This window comes from Dreissena polymorpha, chromosome 7 (genome assembly GCF_020536995.1).
Source record: "Dreissena polymorpha isolate Duluth1 chromosome 7, UMN_Dpol_1.0, whole genome shotgun sequence".
NCBI classification, from domain to species: Eukaryota; Metazoa; Mollusca; class Bivalvia; order Myida; family Dreissenidae; genus Dreissena; species Dreissena polymorpha.
In genome coordinates this window covers 16856334-16883905 of record NC_068361.1, presented here as the reverse complement: position 1 = coordinate 16883905, position 27572 = coordinate 16856334, and the positions used below count along the sequence as shown (strand labels likewise).

The 27572-nt window shown below is 38.7% G+C and overlaps 3 protein-coding genes across 4 annotated transcripts in view; 1 reads left to right on the top strand and 2 right to left on the bottom strand.

The window, feature by feature from the left end:
• Positions 1-27572, bottom strand: part of LOC127839489 (collagen alpha-1(XII) chain-like) — a 308993-nt gene that overhangs the window by 107230 nt on the left and 174191 nt on the right. The window lies entirely within an intron of this gene.
• LOC127839150 (ral guanine nucleotide dissociation stimulator-like 1) overlaps positions 1-27572 on the top strand; it is a 357707-nt gene that overhangs the window by 173882 nt on the left and 156253 nt on the right. The gene's annotated exons all lie outside the window — the stretch shown is intronic.
• Positions 284-14172, bottom strand: LOC127839155 (hemicentin-1-like). The gene is made up of 11 exons (XM_052367395.1): positions 14040-14172; positions 13407-13526; positions 12304-12438; positions 11597-11716; positions 10935-11063; positions 9859-9987; positions 7671-7793; positions 6776-7231; positions 2351-2473; positions 1313-1439; positions 284-761 (listed from the first exon to the last, which is right to left on the bottom strand). Exons 5-11 carry the CDS (start codon positions 10954-10956, stop codon positions 383-385), a joined length of 1359 nt encoding a protein of 452 aa, XP_052223355.1. The 5' UTR covers positions 10957-11063; positions 11597-11716; positions 12304-12438; positions 13407-13526; positions 14040-14172; the 3' UTR covers positions 284-382.

The following is a 27572-nucleotide window of genomic DNA, read 5'->3' as shown; positions in this document are numbered from 1 at the left end:
TTAATCCACTTCTTTAATCTTCTATTTTTAGCTTTGGTGACCTACATAGGCAAAATACAGAATTGATTTGATTTTTTTTCAAGAGGGCCAACCAAGGATCTTCTCAATATTTGGTAACAAGATTAGGAAGAGATATTGTTTGAATGAAAATAATGCAAGACATACAAAACAAGATCATGGTAGTTGCCATGTGCACCTTATCACCAGGTGATCTAAAAATTACATTAATGAATAAAAAGAACCAGACAATAGCTTTACATAAAATTATCATTACTGAGAACTGAATTATCATTACTGAGAACTGTTTAATTAACATTAAATACAGAGAGGCAAAAGAAAACAGACCATATTGGAAATAAAAACATGGTAATTCCTAAAATTATCAATACGGAAAAGCGGACACCGAGATATGAATCATGAATGTTGTCTGGTACTGGATACTGTCCTTCACATTGTCAAATGACTTGGCCTGCACCTTGATCTTGTACAGTCGGCTGTCTTCAAGGACGCGGGGCGTGTACACGATACCTATCCCGTCCTCCAGCCGGATCTGGAATGGTATAAGCACATCATTCTCCAGAATTGTGAAAACTGTCCTGTGTAGAATCTCGTTGTTTTGGTTGTACGCAGTCAGGCGGATCAGATCTTGTTGTGCTAAGACGCCGCTAGGCAACGCCAGAGTTCGGAATTCGATGATGTCTGCAAACTTTGAGGACTGTGGGCAGGCAATCTCGGCGTCTATGCATTCAAGGACACAGTTACTGTAAAATATTAAATGGTTGGTTTGAGTGAAACAGACTAGTTAAGTTGGAACATATATTCATGAAATTATTAGGTCTAGACAATATTGTAAAATTATTTTCTGATGAATCTCAAACGGTAAGAGAATATTCTGCACACAAATATTTTTAGAAACACATCACTACATTGTTACATAAGGATACGTTGAAATACTTGATAACTTCACCGTTTTTGAAATAATAAAATATACAGGCCCCTTTATTTCCATTTGTGTTTGTTCATCATCAAAAAGTCAAATTCAAAAATAAGCTTTGTTACAAATATTACTATTATAACCAAATTATTTAAACACTATTACTTCTTCTATGGAACCATTATAAGATAAGCAATTCAATATTCAATATGTAAACATGAGAACAAGAAATGTGTCATGACTAAGTGAGGGGGTTACATCTAGTTTTCTGAATGGATCAACACATAATCAATCGAGTGTATGGTGACCTACTTGGTGGTGTATGGTAACCTACTTGGTACTGTATGGTTACCTACTTGGTAGTGTATGGTAACCTACTTTGTGATGGGGTCCCGCTGGTAGCCCCTTGGACAGGGGACGTCGATGCACGTGAACTCTCCCAATGTATTAAAGCACATCTTCTCACGCCCGCAGTTGATTTCAAACTCGATGCATTCATTCACGTCTGCAAAATGTTAAAGTACCATAAATAATTAAAGAACAAAAAACAACAACAAATCATTATAGATGAATTTAACCATATTTATTTTTTCATGATAAGCTGTAAGATAATTGAGACCCTGACAAGTCTGTTTCTTGGATATAATCAGTAATTAGTGTCTTCACAGAAAAACTTGAATATGTTCCAAAAATGTGGGGATCAAAAGCGGTACTTGTTGATTGCTTGGCAGACACCATATCTGCCTGAAACTGTTACCGCCATATTTTTTAGTTTAATTTTGTCTTGATCAGAAATAATAAATACATGTAAACTGCACCAACCCAGTAAATCATATTTGTTAGCTACAAAAATTAATTACACTGTAAATTCTGAAATAAAAGCATTCATTATTTTAAATCATTTGTCTGATGAGTATTGTTGTTGATTTTTTCTTTTTTTTTTAAATTAAATCCAATCATTCTTGAGAAAAATTCCCTGTTATATGAACATTCCAGATATTTCAAATCAGACCAGCATTACTAATTATGGTGTTTATACATTAATTGTAAACAATTTCTTTTCTTTTTTTACAGAAACACTATTTTACTAATTTGTTACAATTATTAAGGCATTATTTCTGTATAACTAATTTTCCCTTCAAACTTTGTTCTTTAACTTTTGGTAAAATTCACATTTAAGTGGGTAACTGGTTAGCTCATAATTTAAGTTGTAACCTAATTGATCATTTGGTCCCTAATTTGGACTGATCAACACGCAACCTCCAGTAAACTCGTGCCTTGTTGAACTAGAAATCACTACCTTAACATGAAATGCACCTTTGTCATGGAAATATACACACACATTGCAAGATTGAGGTTCTGCTTGTTTTCTGCTTGGTACGAGAACACATATTTAATTAAAATTAGAGTGCTTACCTTCACAGGTGCGTTTATCCTTGGATATACGGTAGCCCGGGGGACACGTACAGTTGTAGCCCCCCACAGTGTTTGTACAGTTGTGCTGACACACCCCGGGGTCTTCTGTACACTCGTCAATATCTGAAAGCAGGAACAATAACATTTCACACCTGTAATGCACCTTTAGTTTACATATACCTTAAACTCAAGAAGTAAGCGTTGGATAAGCCAGAGGAGTATACCCAAGTGTCCCGTTGGATAAGCCAGAGGAGTATACCCAAGTGTCCCGTTAGATAAGCCAGAGGAGTGTACCAAAGTGTCCCGTAGGATAAGCCAGAGGAGTGTACCAAAGTGTCCCGTTGGATAAGCCAGAGGAGTGTACCAAAGTGTCCCGTTGGATAAGCCAGAGGAGTATACTCAAGTGTCCCGTTGGATAAGTCAGAGGTGCATACCCAAGTGTCCCGTTAGATAAGCCAGAGGAATATACCCAAGTGTCCCGTTGGATAAGTCAGAGGAGCATACCCAAGTGTCCCGTTGGATAAGTCAAAGGAGTATACCCAAGTGTCCCGTTGGATAAGCCAGAGGAGTGTACCCAAGTGTCCCATTGGATAAGTCAAAGGAGCATACCCAAGTGTCCCGTTGGATAAGTCAGAGGAGTATACCCAAGTGTCCTGTTGGATAAGTCAGAGGAGCATACCAAAGTGTCCCGTTGGATAAGCCAGAGGAGTATACCCAAGTGTCCCGTTGGATAAGTCAAAGGAGCATACCCAAGTGTCCCGTAGGATAAGTCAGAGGAGTATACCCAAGTGTCCCGTTGGATAAGCCAGAGGAGTATACCCAAGTGTCCCGTTGGATAAGCCAGAGGAGTATACCCAAGTGTCCCATAGGATAAGTCAGAGGAGTATACCCAAGTGTCCCGTTGGATAAGCCAGAGGAGTATACCCAAGTGTCCCGTTGGATAAGCCAGAGGAGTATACCCAAGTGTCCCGTTGGATAAGCCAGAGGAGTATACCCAAGTGTCCCGTTGGACAAGCCAGAGGAGTATACCCAAGTGTCCCGTTGGATAAGCCAGAGGAGTGTACCCAAGTATCCCGTTGGATACGCCAGAGGAGTATACCCAAGTGTCCCATTGAATAAGCCAGAGGAGTATACCCAAGTGTCCCATGGGATAAGCCAGAGGAGTATACCCAAGTGTCCCGTTGGATAAGTCAGAGGTGCAAACCCAAGTGTCCCGTTGGATAAGCCAGAGGAGTATACCCAAGTGTCCCGTTGGATAAGTCAGAGGAGCATACCAAAGTGTCCCGTTGGATAAGTCAGAGGAGTATACCCAAGTGTCCCGTTGGATAAGCCAGAGGAGTGTACCCAAGTATCCAATTGGATAAGCCAGAGGAGTATACCCAAGTGTCCCATTGGATAAGCCAGAGGAGTATACCCAAGTGTCCCATTTGATAAGCCAGACGAGTATACCCAAGTGTCCCATAGGATAAGTCAGAGGTGCATACCCAAGTGTCCCGTTGGATAAGCCAGAGGAGTATACCAAAGTGTCCCGTTGGATTAGCCAGAGGAGTATACCCAAGTGTCCCGTTGGATAAGACAGAGGAGCATACCTAAGTGTCCCGTTGGATAAGCCAGAGGAGTATACCCAAGTGTCCTGTTGGATAAGTCAGAAGTGCATACAAAAGTTTCCCGTTGGATAAGCCAGAGGAATATACCCAAGTGTCCCATTGGATAAGTCAGAAGAGCATACCCAAGTGTCCCGTTGGATAAGCCAGATGAGTATACCCAAGTGTCCCGTTGGATAAGCCAGAGGAGTACACCCAAGTGTCCCGTTGGATATGCCAGAGGAGCATACTCAAGTGTTCCGTTGGATAAGCCAGAGGAGTCTACCCAAGTGTCCCATTGGATAAGCCAGAGGAGTATACCCAAGTGTCCCGTTGGATAAGCCAGGAGTATACCCAAGTGTCCCGTTGGATAAGCCAGAGGAGTATACCCAAGTGTCCCGTTGGACAAGCCAGAGGAGTATACCCAAGTGTCCCGTTGGATAAGCTAGAGGAGTACACCCAAGTGTCCCGTTGGATAAGCCAGAGGAGTATACCCAAGTGTCCCGTTGGATAAGGCAGAGGAGTGTACCCATGTATCCCGTTGGATAAGCCAGAGGAGTATACCCAAGTGTCCCATTGAATAAGCCAGAGGAGTTTACCCAAGTGTCCCATTGGATAAGCCAGAGGAGTATACCCAAGTGTCCCGTTGGATAAGTCAGAGGTGCATACCCAAGTGTCCCGTTGGATAAGCCAGAGGAGTATACCCAAGTGTCCCGTTGGATAAGTCAGAGGAGTATACCCAAGTGTCCCGTTGGATAAGCCAGAGGAGTGTACCCAAGTGTCTCGTTGGATAAGCCAGAGGAGTATACCCAAGTATACAATTGGATAAGCCAGAGGAGTATACCTAAGTGTCCCATTGGATAAGCCAGAGGAGTATACCCAAGTGTCCCATTGGATAAGCCAGAGGAGTATACCCAAGTGTCCCATAGGATAAGTCAGAGGTGCATACCCAAGTGTCCCATTGGATAAGCCAGAGGAGTATACCCAAGTGTCCCGTTAGATAAGTCAGAGGAGCATACCAAAGTGTCCCGTTGGATAAGTCAGAGGTGCATACCCAACTGTCCCGTTGGATAAGCCAGAGGAGTATACCCAAGTGTCCCGTTGGATAAGTCAGAGGAGCATACCCAAGTGTCCTGTTGGATAAGCCAGATGAGTATACCTAAGTGTCCCGTTGGATAAGCCAGAGGAATATACCAAAGTGTCCCGTTGGATAAGCCAGAGGAGTATACCCAAGTGTCCCGCTGGATAATTCAGAGGAGTATAAACAAGTGTCCCGTTGGATAAGCCAGAGGAGTACATCCAAGTGTCCCGTTGGACAAGCCAGATGAGTATACCAAAGTGTCCTGTTGGATAAGCCAGAGGAGTATACCCAAGTGTCCCGTTGGATAAGCCAGAGGAGTACACCCAAATGTCCTGTGGATAAGCCAGAGGAGTGTACCAAAGTGTCCCGTTAGATAAGTCAGAGAAGCATACCCAAGTGTCCCGTTGGATAAGTCAGAGGTGCATACCCAAGTGTCCCGTTGGATAAGCCAGAGGAGTATATCCAAGTGTCCCGTTGGATAAGTCAGAGGAGCATACCCAAGTGTCCTGTTGGATAAGCCAGATGAGTATACCCAAGTGTCCCGTTGGATAAGCCAGAGGAGTACACCCAAGTGTCCCGTTGGATAAGCCAGAGGAGTATACCCAAGTGTCCCGTTGGATAAGCCGGAGGAGTATACCCAAGTGTCCCGTTGGATAAGCCAGAGGAGCATACCCAAGTGTCCTGTTGGATAAGCCAGAGGACTTTACCCAAGTGTCCTGTTTGATAAGTCAGACGTGCATACCAGAGGAGTATACCCAAGTGTCCCGTTGGATAAGTCAGAAGAGCATACCCAAGTGTCCCGTTGGATAAGCCAGATGAGTATACCCAAGTGTCCCGTTGGATCAGCCAGAGGAGTACACCCAAGTGTCCCGTTGGATAAGCCAGAGGAGCATACTCAAGTGTCCTGTTGGATAAGCCAGAGGAGTATACCCAAGTGTCATATTGGATAAGCCAGAGGAGTATACCCAAGTGTCCCGTTGGATAAGCCAGGAGTATACCCAAGTGTCCCGTTGGATAAGCCAGAGGAGTATACCCAAGTGTCCCGTTGGACAAGTCAGAGGAGTATACCCAAGTGTCCCGTTAGATAAGCCAGAGGAGTACACCCAAGTGTCCCGTTGGATAAGCCAGAGGAGTATACCCAAGTGTCCCGTTGGATAAGCCAGAGGAGTGTACCCAAGTATCCCGTTGGATAAGCCAGAGGAGTATACCCACGTGTCCCATTGAATAAGCCAGAGGAGTATACCCAAGTGTCCGATTGGATAAGCCAGAGGAGTATACCCAAGTGTCCCGTTGGATAAGTCAGAGGTGCATACCCAAGTGTCCCGTTGGATAAGCCAGAGGAGTATACCCAAGTGTCCCGTTGGATAAGTCAGAGGAGCATACCAAAGTGTCCCGTTGGATAAGTCAGAGGAGCAACCCAAGTGTCCCGTTGGATAAGCCAGATGAGTATACCCAAGTGTCCCGTTGGATAAGTCAGAGGAGTATATCCAAGTGTCCTGTCGGAAAAGCCAGAGGAGTGTACCCAAGTGTCTCTAAATTATCAAGAGAATGGTGGGTTTGGGGGAGGAGGCTCGTCATATATATTATATGGAAGAAAAGATTCTCATGTTTTTCACCGATCTATGATATTGTTACCAATACAGACATTATGATTCTGAAGATGTATACATTAAATCCTTACATGGCGATCCAGATAACAACAAGGTATATCTGCACACAATAATTTAATACATTTGTTTTCAAATTCCACACATTCTCTACCTAGGCACTCCTTAGATCCAGTATGTAACACAAAGCCCTCAGTACACTTCTTAGTCAAGCGTCCTCGCTTTGCTTTCTTCCTGTTTTTTTCCATTTGGTCCTTGTTCTTTTCTTTTTTATTCCGTTTCTGTTTCTTCTCATACACTTCAATCCACTCAACCTCTGCCCCAAAACCATTCACAGGGTCGGTGTGTCGAACAACCTGACCTTGAAGAACATGACCTTGACCTTGTTCAGTGCCATAGCCATTGCTAGGGGCAACGGTGGGAACTTCCAAACGTGCCGCACTCTTTGTGCTAGTGCTGTCTGTTGTTGCCCCTCGAGCAGGGTTTGCGTTGCTATGACGCGTTTCATTGACAGTATCAGAGGAGCTGTGAAGTGTTTTACTGAGGGTGTAGGGGTTTGCTCTCAGGCTGCTGACATCATGAATGGTTGGTTGGTCAATAAATTCAAGGCCTGCAAGGCAGAGCAAAAGAAGGCGGGTAGAGGAGCAAGCAAATAAAAAGGAAACAAGCAAAGCAAATATGTGTCTTGTTCTGAGAAAATTGGGCTTACTGCATGTGCGTAAAGTGTCATCCCAGATTAGCCTGTGCGGACTGCACAGGTTAATCTGGGACCACACTTTACGCACATGCATTATGACCAGCTTTCACAGAACAAGACACGTATAAACAAAATGCACGCTAATCTAAATGGTAAAATGACAGACTAAATACTAGATGAAAATAAAACTAATACAATGAAGCATTCTGCTATTTTGCTCTACAAGGCAAGTTTATTTAAAGGCAAAAATGAACAAAATAAATCATAAAATAAATGAGACAGCCCATTTTATTTATTAGTCTAGAATTTTTTAATCATCACCAAGAGACAGGAAGTGCCTATAGGAGCTAACCGGCACATGATTTCCGGTCTGCAAGTCTGACTTGTCCAGGAGCACATAGACACTCGTATCCGCCGTGAGTGTTCTCACACTGGTATGCACACACTTCTGGCGTCTCTTCACACTCATCTATGTCTGTGTTATACAACAGAAAGTTAGCTGTACACAATAAGGCCGAACAATATGTTAGTTGTTTCCAATGTTATACAACATCAAGTTAGCCGTGCTCACTAAGGTCCAACACTATGGTGTTTGTTTCCAATATCATCTCCAAAGAAAATAGGGAGGGCCTTACTTCTGATTTTGCATTAACTATTTGTTTATTTATTATTATGCATAAGTTATTTCTCACTTAAATTATCTGGTTTAATTACAGAAATAAAAACCCTATGCAACATTCTTTCTTCATATGCTAAAGTTTTTCAGGCCATTTTTGGCAATTTGATTGAAGGTAGGGGAACTCTGTTATAAATAGAAATTTTTTTGGGACAGCCCCAACAAATAAGAATTGATCAGGAGAGTGCTTACAAGTAAAAACAAGAGCACCGCATAGCACGTTCCAACGCTCGGCTGTGGGTTCAGTTTTGAATAAATGAAAGCTTGTCAGAAGAAAAGAAAGAAAGGTAAGTGGCGAGAAGAACTCATCTGAGAGACTATGCATCTGTAGATAGAATACTTACATTTTAAGGATTTCTACCAAGTAATCCCAGCCAGTAAGGTGATCGGATAGTAGGTGGAAGCACTTTGATTTTAGAGCCTATGTTAAAGTTTTATATTATAGGTCACAGTGACCTTGACCTTTGACCTAGTGACCCAAAAATGGGTGTGGCATGTAGAACTCATCAATGTGCAGCTACATATGAAGTTTCAAAGTTGTAGGTAGACACACTTTGATTTAAGAGCCAATGTTAAGGTTTTAGCATGACACGGAAGGCAGACCACAGCTGCTGGACGACGAACTGGCTATGACAATACCTCCGGTTTTCTCAGAAAACACCCCAGCTAAAAATTGAGCTTAATTTACAGGTCACAGTTGTGTGCCAAACATCTGAATCATCAAAGGAGGCATTGAGACATTTCCCAACAATAACACTCAGTCATAAGGAAACAGTGGCATTTACCAGAATTTTATCTGCTTTATAGATATAAAATAATTGTTGAGTTTAAAATAGCATGCACTGGACCATGAATATCTTCCTAACATCATGTGTTCATCCTTCTAAGCAAAGGAGACATATGATCCATGTCATGCAAAACTTGGTTGTATGCTGTAAACGACCTGTGTAGTTCAAGACCTGCCAGCACATCTGCGCAGTCTGGTCAGTAGCTACCTGTCCCCTCATCAGACAACAAAACACCGGATAATTTTACAGTGTACAGAGTAAAGCTCCTGACCAGACTGCCAGAAGGTCAGGCTGATCTGGAGCCTACCTGGCTGCATGTGGCATAAGACCCATTTTCGCATAACGCGGCTAATATAATCTAGCAGCAGAAACTGAGGTTAGCAAGAAATATAACACTGCATATGCCTTCCGCCAATCATCATGCATTCTTAGTCAGCTTTAAGGACGAGCATATAACAGTTTCTGTTCGGCAAATGTTGTTAAAAGACTCGGTAAATCACTTTCGACATCCAGGTTTGCAGTTACATCCTCAAATACAAGGCTGTATATACTTCCATTCCCTGTGATCCACACAGCGTCCAACATTATGATGCTGTCATTGTTTGTTTTTTTAATTAATTAGTATAGGACAGTTGACATCCCATGTTTATACCATAAAAACTATAACAAAGAAAAACTTAATAAACTTAAAAAGGGACAACTGGCAGATGCTTCCATATTTTCAAAAATAAACTTTCACTTCATTATAACAATTAAAACTATGAAAATATGAGCATTGATCTGAGAAAGAAGGACTTAAAGCATGTGCATTTAGTGTTGTCCCAGATAATCCTGTGCAGTCTGCGCAGGCTAATTTGGGATGACACTTTCCGTCTACACTGGATATTTGTTTACAAGCGACTTCTTTTAAACAAAGAATTCCACAAAAGTGTTAATTGTCATCCTGCACAGGCTAAACTGGACGATACTTTAAGCAAATGCATTAAGCCCCATTTTCCCAGAGCCAGACTAATATGTAGGAAGATGCCCTGGGGACTACTTCTCAGTGTTTATATAAGCCATGTGCAAACCCGTACCAAAGCATGGCGTTCCAGGGCCTGCCAACCTGTAGCCCCGTGGACACACACACTTGTATCCGGGCTCCGTGTTGACACACTTCTGGTTGTAGTAGCAGCGATGCTGATTGGTCCTGCATTCATCCACGTCTTCATGATGAACAAAATAAAATACCTTAATTAGTGTATGACTGGTAATGAAATTGTTGAATGTTTGGTTGGTCGATTAATTCATTTACAGAAGATTTATATAATTTAGAACTAAATAAAAATATATGTTCAATTATTATTTAAAATGTCAAGTATATGAAAGAATGATTGAATGCTAAAAGAGGCACCATAAAGTGATGAACAATATAACACCTGATAATGAATGCAAAACTATTCAGGAACAAGCAAATTCATTGAATTCATATCCCCCGCCAATATACTTCTGGACACAAAAGTTTTCTGGAAACACACAAAAAAAGCATTTTTCCAAGATACAAAGAGCCATAACTCCGTTATTAACCGATGCTGTACAATGCCATTTGGGGTGCATCATCCTCTTATCCATATATATACTCATACCAAGTTTCAATGAAATCCGCCAAAGCACTTCCAAGATATGGCTCCAGACACAAAAAAGCATTTTTTCAAGATACAAAGGGCCATAACTCTGTTATTAACAGATGGTTTACAATGCCATTTGGCGTGCATCATCCTCTTATCCATAAACATACTCATACCAAGTTTCAATGAAATCCGCCAAAGCACTTCAAAGATATGGCTCCAGACACAAAAGTGCCGGACAGACGGACGGACGGACAACGCCAAAACAATAGCCCTCCGCCTATGGCTGGGGATAATAAATGTGTTCATAATTAAGTATTTTTATGTTGTTACGGTTTAAGGCCAAAGTTTTAAAAGCATAGTGGACATGGTGTCATGATGTCACAGATTCGATCCCCTATGTAGGAGGATTCCCTAGAGCTTCTCTAAAGACACCAGTACCTGTTCTACCAAGGAAATATACTTGAGGTTGTTTCAATAAGACTTAAGACTTTTTGTAAAAAAGAGCTGTATGAAAGACATTTAAACTTAAACGACATCCATACCTGCACACCCTCCTATCACCATCTCATAGCCTTTGGGACAGCGTACTGCACACTTGTAGCTTCCTACAGAGTTGATTCACTCCTGGCCTCGAGGACATGCATCTGTCTTCACCTTGCACTCATCCACATCTGGGGATAGATAGTAAATATTTAAAGGTACAGTAAATTGGGAGTTGTTAGTTTAAAAGAACTAGCATTTATATTCAGCTCCACAACTTTTAGGGATCCCATGAGACCTTGACGAAATAATTTTTCTTAAATTCTTATTATAATAATTATAATGTCGTGTTGGCATTACAGTATCATAATGACATTTTATACCTATGAAAGGACATTAGATGTTACATTTTATGTCTTGCCACTAATTTAACAAGTGAAATCGATTTGGCAGACACTGGCATTCTAGTAGGCTCTAGGCCAACTAGGAGCCCAGGCATAGGCCCAAAACGTTTCACTGCCTATGGGCTCCACGGTGCTCAATCCGGCAATTTATATATTGTTAAATACCTTTGATGCATCCACTTTTAGAGGGTGGGGATTTACAGTATATTACACACGTAAGCTGTCTGCAACTGTGTCAAGTACAACAGCCTATTATACTTCATCCAACAGTTATTTATTGTGTCCCAACCAGACTTATTGACAATGGTACAAGTCCTCACCCGTACATCTGCCGCTGGCTACAAGTTCAAACCCCTGTCTGCAGCTGCACACATAGGTCCCTGGAGAGTTGGCGCACACTTGTTCACACGGGGAACGGGGTACATCACACTCATCAATGTCTACAACAATACAATACAGACATTCTCATCAATGTCTACAACAATACAATACTGACATTCTCATCAATGTCTACAACAATACAACACAGACATTCTCATCAATGTCTACAACAGTACAACAATACAATACAGACATTGTCATCAATGTCTACAACAATACAATACATACATTGTCATCAATGCCTAAAACAATACAACAAAACAATACAGAACTTCTTGCTTTGGAGTTGCAGTGGAATATCTACACTTTGATGAATGACAAAACATAGATGATCCTCTTTTAAATAATTATTTAAAACAACTTTATGGATTCTATTGTACCTGCTGCATTCTGGTTGGATAATCTGACCATGTGACCTGTCTTTTAAACCCAATAAATCATTGTCTAGATCATAATCTACTAGAAATACTACCTTAAGGGTCATTTAAATTCTTATATTATATGCTTTATCATAAGTCATAATATTAATTGTAGTATATCAAGTTGCTATAGAAACTTCAAGGTCATTTAACCACTAATATTATATGCTTTATCAGGTCAGTAGTATAGATAATAACCATTGCAACTTGAAGGTCACAAATCTCACCTTCACATCTCAGCCTGTCATCAGAGAGTCTCATGCCCCGTCTACATTTCATGGAGCACGTGTACGAACCAATCGAGTTCACACACTGCTGACCACGGGGGCATGGATCCAGTAGAGTGGAGCATTCATTGATATCTGAAATAGTAGAGTGGAGCATTCATTGATATCTAAAACAGTAGAGTAGAGCATTCATTGATATCTGAAACAGTAGAGTGGGGCATTCATTGATATCTGAAACAGTAGAGTGGAGCATTCATTGATATCTGAAACATTTGAGTGGAGCATTCATTGATATCTGAAACAGTAGAGTGGAGAATTCATTGATATCTGAAACAGTAGAGTGGAGCATTCATTGATATCTGAAACAGTTGAGTGGAGCATTCATTGATATCCGAAACAGTAGAGTGGAGCATCCATTGATATCTGAAACAGTAGAGGGGATCATTCATTGATATCTGAAACAGTAGAGTATTCATTTATATCTGAAACAGCAGAGTGGAGCATTCATTGATATCTGAAACAGTAGAGTGGGGCATTCATTGATATCTGAAACAGTATAGTATTCATTGATATCTGAAACAGCAGAGTGGAGCATTCATTGATATCTGAAACAGCAGAGTGGAGCATTCATTGATATCTGAAACAGTAGAGTTGAGCATTCATCGATATCTGATACAGCAGAGTTGAACATTCATTGATATCTGAAACAGCAGAGTGGAGCATTCATTGATATCTGAAACAGTAGAGTGGAGCATTCATTGATATCTGAAACAGTAGAGTGGGGCATTCATTGATATCTGAAACAGTAGAGTGGAGCATTCATTGATATCTGAAAGAGTACAGTGGAGCATTCATTGATATCTGAAACAGTAGAGTGGAGCATTCATTGATATCTGAAACAGTAGAGTTGATCATTTATTGAGATCTGAATCAAAAACAGTATAAATTGTTACGTATGTCCCAAAAATAAGAGAATTTGGTTGAACTTGTTTGGCAGTGAAGAACAAACATCACACGGCTAAATTCATTTTAACATACAGACTTTTTTTAAATGTCAGACTGTGTCAAGTGACTGCAATAGTTCCATCTGTCAGCAATATTACCGATACACTGTCTTCCATCAACGTCCAGTGTGTAACCAGGCGAACATGAGCAGTAGTAGCTGCCAGCGGAGTTGTGGCAGAGGTGGGAGCAGGGCTGCAACCGGCGACACTCATCATCGTCTAAGGAAGAAACAACATGGATACTGGATATCTATATTGTGTTGCTAAGTTACCACTAAAAATTAAAAGTATTTATGGAACATCTCAGTCTTTGTAAAAGGGTAAAATAAAGGACATGTATAGTGTATGCTCATATTGTTGCTATGTAACTGAACAATAATTGTTTTAAAGAATTAAAGAAAATAAGTTGAAGGACATGTTTTTGTCCTATATAAATTTTTTATTCAATAATTATAATAATTATTACATTATTTGAACTTAATATGAGTCTGTAGTAAAAAACTTTAAATTTTATTTTTTAAATATTTACATTATAATTTACAATCAAATAGCCGATCCACACACACTTCGATTTTTATCACAATTTGACAAAATAAATCATTTCATGAACTTAAGTGTTCACATATCAACATAAATTCTTAATATTCTCTTGTCTATGTATCCAACTGGTGTTCAACTGATGTCATGAGTACCAAGCTGCTAAAGTGTCCAGACCAACAGACCAATACTCACCTTGACAGTATGGTCCCTCTGGATTAAGTCTGAATCCTGTTGGACACTGGTTACTGGGACTTCTTAAAATAAGGTGATTTCCTATAGTAAATAACACAGACAAGTCTCATCTAAAATTATGTTTGTTTGATAGTTTTTTTAATACTTTTTTAACAATATTTTTGTCAGTAAACTATTCTTACATTTTTCATGTTCAAACTGAGTTTTTAACAATGACTCGATGCACATACTGACTTTTAAATCATTTTTATTCATGGCATTAATTCTTTTTTTCCAAAATCAGAAATCCACAAAATGTCCACAAAAATGCCATTAAAAAACACATACACACACAAGTTCATGCTGAAAAATATTAATGATTTTTCAGTAATCAGATATATATTTGTGTTGTTTGTGTGGAATAATTTCCACTGATTTCAGTAGTACTAAGTATATCTCGGCTTCCAGTTATGCTACGTACACTTTTTTGGACTGTCGGTTTTCCATCAATTAGAGGCCATATTTAGGTCAGTAACTAAAAAGTGCTCTTCTTGAATAAGAGGAAGAATGGCCCAAGGAATACTTTCTGGAACAATCTGAACACAGCTTATGTGGCTGGGCTAGGAATTGAACCATTATATTCCTCAATTTGAATTCCCAGCGCTCTATAAGCTGAGATTCCCAGCACATAACAGCCCTATTAAAATGATAACAAATTATACACAAATTATTATGGATTCAAACCCATGAACCTTTGAATATCCATTACTGGGAGAAATCCCAAAAAAATTGAAGGTTTCAAAAACATTTTTTAATAAAAAGATTTTTCCTTTTTTCTTATAAGTTATAAAACCTCGCATTACCTGGAGAAATGCTTGCTTCTAACCGGAACTGGACAATATTCTTTTCGGGTTCGACGATCACATCAATGTTTCGCGCATGCAATTTTTCCATAAGGAAAGGCATTCTAGAATTTCTGGAGCCGTAGCTGATGCTGTGGTTCCATGCGTACGGAAGAACAAACCCGTCCACCTGGAAAAGGCTGGTCGAGTCCGCATGGATTGTACCTGCAACATGGATATTTCTTATTAAATTATCAACTAATCATCAAAGTGAAAAATTCCAAAACATCTAAAAGAAATTATGTTATAAACAGTCTCTTGCACATCTTCATAGAGATGACATATTTAAAATTTAAATGTAATCCCTTGAGAAATGTGATATCAGTTGGCTCCATAAACTTATAACATTTTATGCTTATGGCATTAAAATGACGGAATTCAAGGGCACATAACTAAAGAATGTGTGTATTATTCGGCATGAAAGCTGTATTTTGCACATCTACATTTCATGGTGATAATACATTTGAAGTTTCAATTTAATCGCCTCAGAAATGTGGAAGTACATGAAGTCTGCTACATAAATGTATAACATTTTATGGCTGACCAACAAAACAAGCAAGACTAGAATACATCACCCATTGGTGCAAAAAGGTACCATGTGCCTCCTTATTTCAATGCCACATGGTATCTTTTTGCACCAAGGGGGCGATAACCACTTTCAAACTTTGTTTTCTAGAATATAAGAATTAACCTGGTCCAGTCTGGGTGTAATCCTCCCAGAACGGTGTCATTTTGACCAGCCTGCTGGCCTCAATCTCCGGCACCTCCCCTCTCACCACGAGATCCACATGCAATACGCCTTTGGTGTCAACCCCTTTACCATACTGCGAAACACGCAGAATTTCACCTGGAATACAATTTTAATATCAAGGCATTTTTAGACAAGAGATGTGTTTGTCAGATACACAATGCCCCCTATTGCACCGCTTTGAAAAAAAAGTTTTTGTTTTTTTTACCTTTAACCTTGAAGGATGACCTTGACCTTGAAATTCCACCACTCAAAATGTGCAGCTTCATGAGAACGCCACTTTGAATTTTTTTTATTTTATTTTTTACCTTTGACCTTGAAGGATGACCTTGACCTTGAAGGATGACCTTGACCTTGAACTTCCACCACTCAAAATGTGCAGCTTCATGGTAACGCCGCTTTTTTTTTTGACCTTTGACCTTGAAGGATGACCTTGACCTTGAAGGATGACCTTGACCTTGAACTCCACCACTCAAAATGTGCAGCTTAATGAGATACACATGCATGCCAAATATCAAGTTGCTATCTTCAAAAGTGAAAAAGTTATGGCCAATGTTAAAGTTTTCGGACGGACAGACAGACTGACATACACGCATACTGACATACTGACTGACGGACAGTTCAACTGCTATATGCCACCCTACCGGGAGCATAAAAATGTATAAAAAAAATCTCAATTCGATGCAACTGCCCCTTTTACATAATTATAACATATTTACAAATCTCTTTAGAAATCTTACAATACCATTCAAATTTTCCTTATTAAATATTAGTTACAGCAAATCTCTTAAGAAAATCCCAAACCTCTCTATCTTACCTGTTGTATCTAACAATCCTATGAAAAATCCCATTATCTTACCTATGGTAAGAATCTCACAATGTTATGACATCACCCTATATTACCTGTTGTATCTCACAATCCTATGAAATCCCCCTATATTACCTATGGTTAGAATCTCACAATGTTATGAAATCACCCTATATTACTTGTGGTATCTCACAATCCTATGAAATTATCCTATCTTACCTGTGGTATACTGGACCTAAATCTCCCATGCCAACTCCCTCTTGGTCAGAGTGTAGTCATTGGAGGCTCCGCTGAGAATCTCACAATCCTATGACATTGCCATATCTTACCTGTGGCGCGATTCTCACAATACTCTGAAATCGCAATATTTATTATTGCAAATCTGTCGAAAATCTTACAATCCTATGAAATCTCCCTTTCTTACCTGTGAAGACTGACAATCCTATGAAATCTTACCAGTGGTATACTGGACCTGGACCTCCCTTGCAAACTCTCCCTTGGTCAGTTTGTAACCATTGTACGCTCCGTCCAGCTCAGTTGCAGTGCTCCAGTAGAGCGGACTCAGAATTGGCAGGAGATGCCGGAAATGGGGAACTGGAAATAACTAGAATTTGTCACTGTCCTGACGACTACCCCCTGACCCAGCATTTAGAAATAAATGTAGCATATTGTAATAAATAAAAATTTGATGCTTTACTTTATAAAACAAAAAAACACAATAAAATGCTACAGCAATTATTAAACGTTAGGGCCTTGTGGTTTAAGATGAAAATATTGTTTTTATTGGTTATTCTTACACTCCGGGTGGGGCCAGTTTTTACCCCAGGGTAATGATTTGATAAAACTAAGCAGCTGGCAAATATACAATTTTCCATAAAAAGAATGACACATCTGGACATTTTGTCTTAAGTAACAAAAATAATGTTCCTAAGTTGAAACAAGAGATGTGTTTGTAAGAAACACAGTGCCACCTACTGCGCCGCTTTGAAGCCATATATTTGACCTTGACCTTTCACCACTAAAAATGTTAAGCTCCATGAGATACACATGCATGCCAAATATCAAGTTGCTATCTTTAATATTGCAAAAGTTATAGCAAAAGTTTAAACAAGGTTAAAGTTTGTGGCAGACACATACAATGAGAGACAGACATACAGGCCAAAAACAATATACCCCCAATCATTCGATCCGGGGACATAAAAAGGGGCATGACTTTTGTAATTTTTGCCGTATGGCGATACAAATTGCACAGGCACAACTTCTGATCATAAGGCACAATCCTTGCAAGTTTAAATTTTGTACCGTGATTAGCATAGAAGAACTTCTCTCGCCAAATGAGCATCAACGGACAGACAGACAGACATACATTTTTTTCTTAAAAAAATAATAAAGTGTTGTTTTTTTTGTAAATACAAATAGAGAATCTTTTTCTTGGAAAATCCTAATGTTTTTTTTTTCTTAGAAATGCCATAATTGCAATTTTTAATTTTGTAGTCCAGTGCTGTACCAACTGAGATGTAAATAAGAGTTGCGTTCTGAGAAACCAGGGCTAAATGCATGTGCGTAAAGTGTCGTCCCAGATTAGCCTGTGCAGTCTGCACAAGCTTATCAGGGACAACAATTTCCGCTTTTCTGGCATTTTTCATTTTAACAAAGTCTCTTCTTAGCAAAAATTCTATTAAGATGGAGAGTGTTGTCCTTGATAAGCCTGTGAAGACTGCACAGGCTTACATCAGATGACACTTTATGCACATGCATTAAGCCCCATTTTTCCAAAGTGAGGCTCATTTGAAGAACATTTTAATATGTGATTTAAATCAGATTGAACTTGCAATATTCCCCCGCAAGCTAACAAATGTACCTAGTTCTGACGGTATTCCCTCCACAGTGACATTCACAAGGGTGGCAGTATTGCCCGGCAACGGAACCATGTGGGCGGTCAGTCGCGCACCGCTGATTTCAACGCTGTTAATGCTGCCTATCAAACTTCCCTCTCCAAGTATGGGGATTTCTGAAGTTCAGCAGTCAAAACATGTAACAATTCATTACCAATAACAATGTCAGGCTGTACAATATTTCACTTTTAATAGTACAGCTACTGGAATAAGTAAATTATAAAGTTTAGAGAGCAAGTCCAAATATTCATCTCATTGCTTGCTGAGGTCAAGCAAGTGATAAAAGCTCGCCTATATATCTCTAAAATATCTTTGAAAGCATGACAGAAAATATATTAATGCAGGGTACACAGTCAGCTAATTTCAACGTACCAATTTGATTAAAGTGAGGGGTAAAGTTGTGAAAATCTCAATAAAGATATTGTAAAAAATATGGTGCCCCACTTGTGATCAGAAGAATTCCATTTTCACTTTGAGAATAATGAGTCCAGCAAACACAGATGCCCACCCCCACCCCGAATTAAACTGGACAAAAAGAAGAGTGTTGGGAGGTTATCATGTGAATTTATATTTAAAGAAATTAAGTACAAAAATGTACAAAGAGCAATAACTCTCAAAATAAGGGAACAAGAGTTAGTTAGACTAGAGTACTGCAATTAATAAATGAGATATACCTACCTATCAAATCTAAAGCATATACCTCTTAGTTTTCAAGAAATGCTCTGCTCAAAATTAAAAAGTTATTTTTTAAAGGCAATAATTCTTAAATTTGCAGAGCATTAGGGTTAAAATTCTTGTGCAATGCATATTCCCTTCATAATATCTATACCTATTAAGTTAAAAGTTAGGTTTTTGAGACATGCTTCGGACAAAATTTAAGTTAACAAGAGCACCGCCAAGCTCGGCTACGAATGCAGTTTTGAATAAATGAAAGCTTGTCAGAATTTTTTTTAAAGGTCACAGTGACCTTAACCTTTTACCTAGTGAACCAAAAATAGGTGTGTCGTGTAGAACTGATCAAGGTGCATCTACATACATGTATGAAGTTTCAAAGTTGTAGGTGGAAGCAATTTGATTTTAGAGCCAATGTTCGAAGCCTTAACAAAATGTTAAGGTTTTAGCATGATGCGAACGGCGGGTTTTCTTCGAGCCAAAAAAATTAACAATGGGCAATAACTTCAAGAACAGGAAAGCAATAGATATGGTTCCTTTGCACTGCACATCCCTTATTGGGCCTTAATGAAATCTACTTTAACTATCAAGATAATATGTGTTTTAAGTTTTGAGATATGCTACAGACAAAACTTTTGTACAAAAAATAACCAAAGGCAATAATTCAACGGCCCTTTTTCAAAAGTACCAAAGGGATAAGGCTGGTTATTAATCTTTGCCTCCTTTTTATGCTAACATTCATTCTTAGAAAGTTTGGGGACAATCCCATAAAAACTGGTTGGGTTTGAGAGAAGAAGTCAATAAGTGCGGAATTCAGTTGTGGACGGTCCAGAAACTATCCGCCTCCCTTCAGGGGCTTAAAAAAACACTGAACTAGTCATTAACAAAATCGTATTTGAAATTATTCCTTTTACAAACTTGGACACAATCAAGCTACGATCGTAAGTTGTTTTTTTCCAAAATGTTTCAATTATCAACTCCGTAAAAAGGTACTCCACATAAAAATTTCTAATTTTAGACAAAGGCTTTAATTCAAAATTTGTCATAACTTACCACTTGGAAATTTATCAATCTTAATTATGGTTCATTTGAAAAAATAAAATACGCACTGTAACAAGATGTGATGAAGCAATCCATGCTTTGCTCCCTTTCACCGTGGCAATCCAGTCCGCCATTTTGACGACCTTCACATGACCTTGACCTAGTTTTCCTTCCTGCGTCACAAGTACGTGAGCATTGGCTCCAGTAAGACCAGATGGACCACCGGCCATCAACTAATCCAAAAATAGTTACTGTTACTAGGAGAACAATTTAGTACAGAATCTACAGTATCTGATACTAAAGATATGAATCTCGCTCTGGGAAAATGGGGTTTAATGCATGTGCGTAAAGTGTGGGGTTTAATGAATGTGCTTTAAATGTGGGGTTTAATTCATATGCGTTAAGTGTGGAATTTAATGCTTGTGCGTAAAGTGTGGGGTTAAATGCATGTGCGTAGTGTGGGGTTTAATGCATGTGCGTAAAGTGTGGGGTTTAATGCTTGTGCGTAAAGTGTGGGGTTTAATGCATGTGCGCAAAGTGTGGGGTTTAGTGCATGTGCGTAAAGTGTGGGGTTTAATTCATATGCGTTAAGTGTGGGATTTAATGCTTGTGCGTAAAGTGTGGGGTTAAATGCATGTGCGTAAAGTGTGGGGTTTAATTCATATGCGTTAAGTGTGGGATTTAATGCTTGTGCGTAAAGTGTGGGATAAATGCATGTGCGTAAAGTGTGGGGTTTAATAGATGTGCGTAAAGTGTGGGGTTTAATGCATGTACGTTATGTGTGGGGTTTAATGCATGTGCGTTAAGTGTGGGGTTTAATGCATGTGCGTAAAGTGTGGGGTTTAATGCATGTGCGTAAAATGTGGGGTTTAATGCTTGTGCTTAAAGTGTGGGGTTTAATGCTTGTGCGTAAAGTGTGGGGTTTAATGCTTGTGCGTAAAGTGCGGGGTTTAATGGTTGCGCGTAAAGTGTGGGGTTTAATTCATATGCGTAAAGTGTGGGGTTTAATGCATGTTCATAAAGTGTGGGGTTTAATTCATATGCGTTAAGTGTGGGATTTAATGCTTGTGTGCAAAGTGTGGGGTTTAATGCATGTGCGTAAAGTGTGGGGTTTAATTCATGTGCGTTAAGTGTGGGGTTTAATTCATGTGCGTTAAGTGTGGGGTTTAATGCATGTGCGTAAAGCGTGGGGTTTAATGCATGTGCGTAAAGTGTGGGGTTTAATGCATGTGCATTATGTGTGGGGTTTAATGCATGTGCGTTAAGTGTGGGGTTTAATGCATGTGCGTAAAGTGTGGGGTTTAATTCATATGCGTTAAGTGTGGGATTAAAAGCTTGTGCATAAAGTTTGGGGTTTAATGCATGTGCGTAAAGTGTGGGGTTTAATGCATGTGCGTAAAGTGTGGGGTTTAATGCATGTGCGTTATGCGTGGGGTTTAATGCATGTGCGTAAAGTGTGGGGTTTAATGCATGTGCGTAAAGTGTGGGGTTTAATGCATGTGCGTAAAGTGTGGGGTTTAATGCTTGTGCATAAAGTGTGGGGTTTAATGCTTGTGCGCAAAGTGTGGGGTTTAATGCTTGTGCGTAAAGTGCGGGGTTTAATGCATGTGCGTAAAGTGTGGGGTTTAATGCTTGTGCATAAAGTGTGGGGTTTAATGCTTGTGCGTAAAGTGTGGGGTTTAATGCTTGTGCGTAAAGTGCGGGGTTTAATGGTTGTGCGTAAAGTGTGGGGTTTAATTCATATGCGTAAAGTGTGGGATTTAATGCTTGTGCGTAAAGTGTGGGGTTTAATTCATGTGCGTTAAGTGTGGGGTTTAATTCATGTGCATTAAGTGTGGGGTTGAATGCTTGTGCGTAAAGTGTGGGGTTTAATGCTTGTGCGTAAAGTGTGGGGTTTAATGCATGTGCGTAAAGTGTGGGGTTTAATGCATATGCATAAAGTGTGGGGTTTAATTCATATGCGTTAAGTGTGGGATTTAATGCTTGTGCGTAAAGTGTGGGGCTTAATGCATGTGCCTAAAGTGTGGGGTTTAATTCATATGCGTAAAGTGTGGGGTTTAATTCATATGCATACAGTGTGGGATTTAATGCCTGTGCGTAAAGTGTGGGGCTTAATGCATGTGCGTAAAGTGTGGGGCTTAATGCATGTGCAAAAAGTGTGGGGTTTAATGCATGTGCGTAAAGTGTGGGGTTTAATGCATGTGCGTAAAGTGTGTAGTTTAATGCACGTGCGTAAAGTGTCATTGGAGATTATCCTGCGCAGTCCACCTTGTTCTTTAACAGAGGAGAGTTGTGTTAAACCTAGTATTTTTGACAGTGACTTTGATAATGAAGATTTTAAATGTTTCCATGCTTCAGACATCAAGGGGACCCCACTGCAGACCATGGGAAAAGTACAGACTGACAAGAAGTACCCTTAACAGGACCACCTGTATTCTCAAGAGAACTTTATAAAAATATGCCAACATATTAGTTTCATGAAACCTATGCTCATGATCATATTTAAGAACTATATATATATTTCAAACAGTGTTTCAGTGACCTGGTAAATTGATTTAACAATACCAATATGGAGTCTAATTTTGGGAACAGTTTGCTCTTTTTTTGTTATTAGAAAGCAGTTTTTCCTCCATTTAGGCTTAAAATATTAGGTGAACATTCTACATGGATGCACACATTAGATGGCAAAGTATGTTATACTACTTATCTGGATTGCTCCATACTGGCAAACATATGATTTTACCAGTTTGTTGTGTAAGTGGCACTTAGGGCTATGTCGAGTATGGAAGATTTATACAGTCAAACAGAGTTCTTTTTTACTGTGATTTTCAGCACTAATTTTTTTGGCAAATGTTAATCACCAGTGAAATCAACAGTGTAAGTACTTTATGTGTAAATCAAACCAATGCATAAGATAAATAAATCTCTGTCAGATATAAGCCAGCCACTCAAACCTGTATCCTGTGACCTTGTTGTGGCGTGTTCTGAAATCAACCCGAACAAACAAAAATTGCACACTGCCCTAACGTGTTTCACTCTGCCCTACTCTTGTATTTTAGAGCAAAGCCTGATATCAAACTACCAAATTCAGTTGTCTTTAACTATGCAGAAAATTTGTTTATATTAAGCTGTTATACTTCAACTATTTTCTGTTGATAATTTTGGCATATTTTTAACATATCCTCATATCCTAAGAGATACAGGTATGTTTAAATAATTTTTCAAATTATATAAATAATTAATGTATGACAATACAAATAGATCAGATATATTTATCTTAAAGTACTCTGTTCTTTCAAAAAGTTAAATACCAGATAGTCATTATATTCTCTTTGAATTCAGAGACATCAACCCTGATTCATATTAAAATACAAATGCATAACATATAGATAAAACGAAACTGTTGCAGAGTTCAGCAATCTATGTATTATTATTTTCAATAAAAGTCATCAATTTAAAGTAATATAAAATTATATTTCTTGGCTAGTTGTTATTTTGGAAACCCTAGTAAGAGATTGTGCTATGTGGGCTACTTTATACAATGGCTTAGATGGCTTATAAGATAAGCGGGGTTAACAAACAATTTTTATAGCGAATAAGCGCAGGACATATGACCCGCGCCATGCAAAAATGGGTCTTATGCCATTTGTTGTCATCTTAGCTCCAGACCAGCCTGTGCATCTGGGTAGTCTGCTGTGGAGCTGCTATCTACTTATAAGACCATTAAACGCTGCATGTTTTTTTAGCAGAAGGCGTAGCCCCAGACCAGACTGCGCGGCGTAGCCCCAGACCAGACTGCGCGGATGCAAAGGCTAGTCATGACCTATGCTGGCCACATATGGCATGAGACCAATTTTTGGTCCTTTGGTATAAGACCGAAACAAATTGTCATTTCCCTTTGTCCAGCTTTTAAATTAATGATTGGTATTGTTTATTGCAGGGAATGGGGTGGGCGCAAATGTTTTTGGACTGCTTCTATTGGTCAGTCCTTATCCAGGAAAATGTGGTCCTATTGGTCAGCTAAATTTAGAAGCTAAGGTCACCGGCAATAACATTGAAATGTCATGGACAGTGAATACAACAGTTCAAAACATCTATGGATTCAAGACCATACTCTACAATGATCAAGATCAGACGCTCTATACTTCATCAGTTATTCAAAGTCAAGTACGCAAAATGACGATAAGTACCGAGCTAAAAGGCCCTTGCACCATCTGCATCCAACAGCTGCTTAACCACACTGAGGTTCTGCAGGAAGCTTGCAAAAAGGTCAAGTTCAGTGACCTCAAAATGGTGATAGGAATCATTGCTGGCGCCATATTTCTGTTTCCTTGCCTTATGACCCTAGCATATATCATCTATAAGGATAAGAATATAGCTAAGATAGACTATGCACAGTTTGAGAGCCATATTGATCAAAGAGTTATTACAGAGCGACCAAGTGACAGCAACAAAACTGTTCTTCAAGACACGAAGTCAGTTACGAGAAATGAAGATGTTGCTAACAGAGGGGAAACAAGGCAGGAAAATGGGGCCAACAAGAAAACCAGAAAGGAATCAGATACATTAGAAATAACCGATACCAAGGAACCAAACGTATTAAATAAAAAGGTTATACTTTTTGCGGACAAAGCCATACAAAGTGGGCAAGAAGAAAATGTGCAATGGTTATCTAAAACTGATTCAAACAGGAACAGAGGTACCAAAAGGCCAAGTTCATCAAAGACAAATGTTACAAATGACCAGAGCATCGTGCAGAAGAAAACAGAAATATATGTTGTTAAACTATAAGATGAAAGGACCATTTCAAAGTTATATGTTGTCCATTATATATTATTATATTATATTAATAGAAATAGAATAAGACATTCTTGAGTCTAACTCCTATTTATTCTAAACTTCACTTTTAGTCTCAACTGCCTAAGACAATTCTATTATACATTTGTGTGGGAAGAAGGTTTGTGGTGGAGTTCTATATGCGTTTAACTTTCTTAATACAGCTTATTAAAAAGAAATGTCTGAAATATACTTCAGAATAAATCATAACAATTACAATCATAAAATAATTTTGACCATTCCTTAAGATAGCATCAATTTAAAATCAACTAAAATGCAATGTGTAAGGTTTAATTTTCTTATTATTTCATTTTTTTTAATTAATAAAAAAGTTTAATGACTCTATTTGCCTTTTGTGATCCATGCAGTTACTTTATTCATAACAAATGCATAAACAAAATAAATATGTTTCATTTATTCCAGTATTATTACCACATATAAAATTTGAAGAAAATGAAGTTGAAACATTTTGAGTTGGTTGGGCTGCTCAAATATGGCTGCGTTAGCCTGTGAAAGCTAAAAAAATAATGTACTTAAGAATATCATTGTTTAAGTATTTAAATGTTTCTGAAAAGGTTTCAAAACCAATAGTAATTTTTCTGCGATTTTACATAGTCACCTAGTTATTGGTTACACATGAACCATATTCAAACTAAACAATTTGACCAATTTTCCAGTATTATAAACATTCTCAATTTTTGAGCTCCACTCAGACAATTATATTTGAGTTTCACTCATTTGAGTACATGTATTGAGAATGTGGGTGACTTCTCAAACAATCTCAAATCTCAGTTATGACAATATGCACATATTCCTCTTCAAACCCAGGGTTGAGACTGACTCAAAACAAACAAAAAACTTCTGTGATCACTGAATTGAGAATGATTGTCAAACTGATCCAAATATTGACAAAAAAGCTCAAAGTTGAGTCAGAACATTGATTATAATATGTTGAAGATATATATCAGCTACTGTAAACTTTCACACAAATTTCAAAAGCCACTCACCAGGGCAGGGTACTTGGTTGCAGGTCTCCGCCTCATCAGATCTGCCAGGACAGGGGCGCCCGTCATTGCTAGGCGATGGAGAGTCACACTGGCGATAGCGACGTCTCAGACCCCCGTTACAGCTGACTGAACACTCCCCATACTGTCCCCATGGGGACCATCCTCCATGTACTGCAAGATGCATCAGGGCAAATCACAATAAATATCACCTAGGAAGCACTTTAATTCACTTATTCTTCAGTGCAATTTTCGAATGAAACTTGTGATTTTATACGAGATCTGATGGAAAAGCCATAAAACAAAGTTTCCTAAAATAATTGTGCGAATTGACCTTATTATGTAATTAAGTAAAGCTTTGTGTATGTAATGCAGAAAGGGAATAACTGCAGTAATTTTTAAAATTGGATAATAAAATATCCACATGCACCACTTAACATCATAAGGAACTATCCATGCAAGTTTTAATGTTGTGCCTTAAAGTGTTAGAGTACTTCTTTAAAGTGTGCGTCAATCTAATGACAGATGAAAATAAATCAGTGGCGAATTCTATATATTACCCACAACATAATAGAATGGGTATAATAACTGCAGAAAAGGTATGAAGTTACCTGGACAAGGTTTACTATTGCAAGCCATTGTGTCGTTCCCAGACCCTGTACAAAAAAGCAAAACAAGTTCGAACTAGTATCTTACCTTTAATTATCCTTTAAAATCCATCTAATAATCCATTTAATTCAATAATTGACGATTTTGCATCTAGGGTCTTTAATAATTATTTTAGCATAGTTAAATAAAGACCCTTATGCCATCCTATCACTATATTCAAATGAGTTTACGAACTCAATAAACTTTCTTCTTCGTTACACGCTACGTCATGTACTCTTCATTACTGCTGTTAAAATGAACCGGAGCAGTTTATCAAATAATAGCCGTTGGTAAACGCGGTTGCATTTGCAGATTTCTGTATACAAACAAAATTATGTTTAAACTTGCACACTTTTTTATTTGTCTATGGTAAATGCGCTTATTGTACAAGAAAATAATTTACCGTAATTACTCTATGTTTTCGGACACTCTAAGTTTTCGGACACCCTTTTTTTAGCAAAAATAATTATTTTTTGTGACTCTTAATTTTCGGACACTCAAGTTTTCGTCCATAATTAATGTCTCTAAGTTTTCGGACAGTATATTTAACAGCGCTATTTTACCGAATTTCGCTCTTGTATTTGATATCTAATGACACTTCGATCATGGGGTTTTTCAACCGGATGAACATCATAAAACATGGCAGGTTTATGTCTGAAGGCAACGGACCATTACATTTGCGTTATTGGGTTAATGACCTTGTAAACCAGTATTAATCAATGATTTCGCCCGATAGCATTAGCGTAATGACAATTACAAGGGGTAGTGCAAATTAACAGTTCAATTACCTACCGCAATGGTACTACCCCTGCTCAGTAAAAAAAACTGTGACAAACACTAAACGCTTCAAAGTGTGATGCACCCTATTGCAAGTTTTACAAACAATTAGACAACAACTATCGGATATAAACAAACAAAGAATCCATAGTTTGATTTTTTTATTGCGTTAATTACAGGTTCATACTACCGAGTATCGGTACATCACATGCTCATCATTTAA

Coding starts and splice junctions, on each gene's coding strand:
- LOC127839155 (XM_052367395.1), bottom strand. CDS start 10,956: ATGGTGATAGGAGGGTGTGCAG. Junction 9,988..10,934: donor GGTGATAGGAGGGTGTGCAG/GTATGGATGTCG, acceptor TTCATCATGAAG/ACGTGGATGAATGCAGGACC. Junction 2,474..6,775: donor TGGATCTAAGGAGTGCCTAG/GTAGAGAATGTG, acceptor TCCTGCTTTCAG/ATATTGACGAGTGTACAGAA.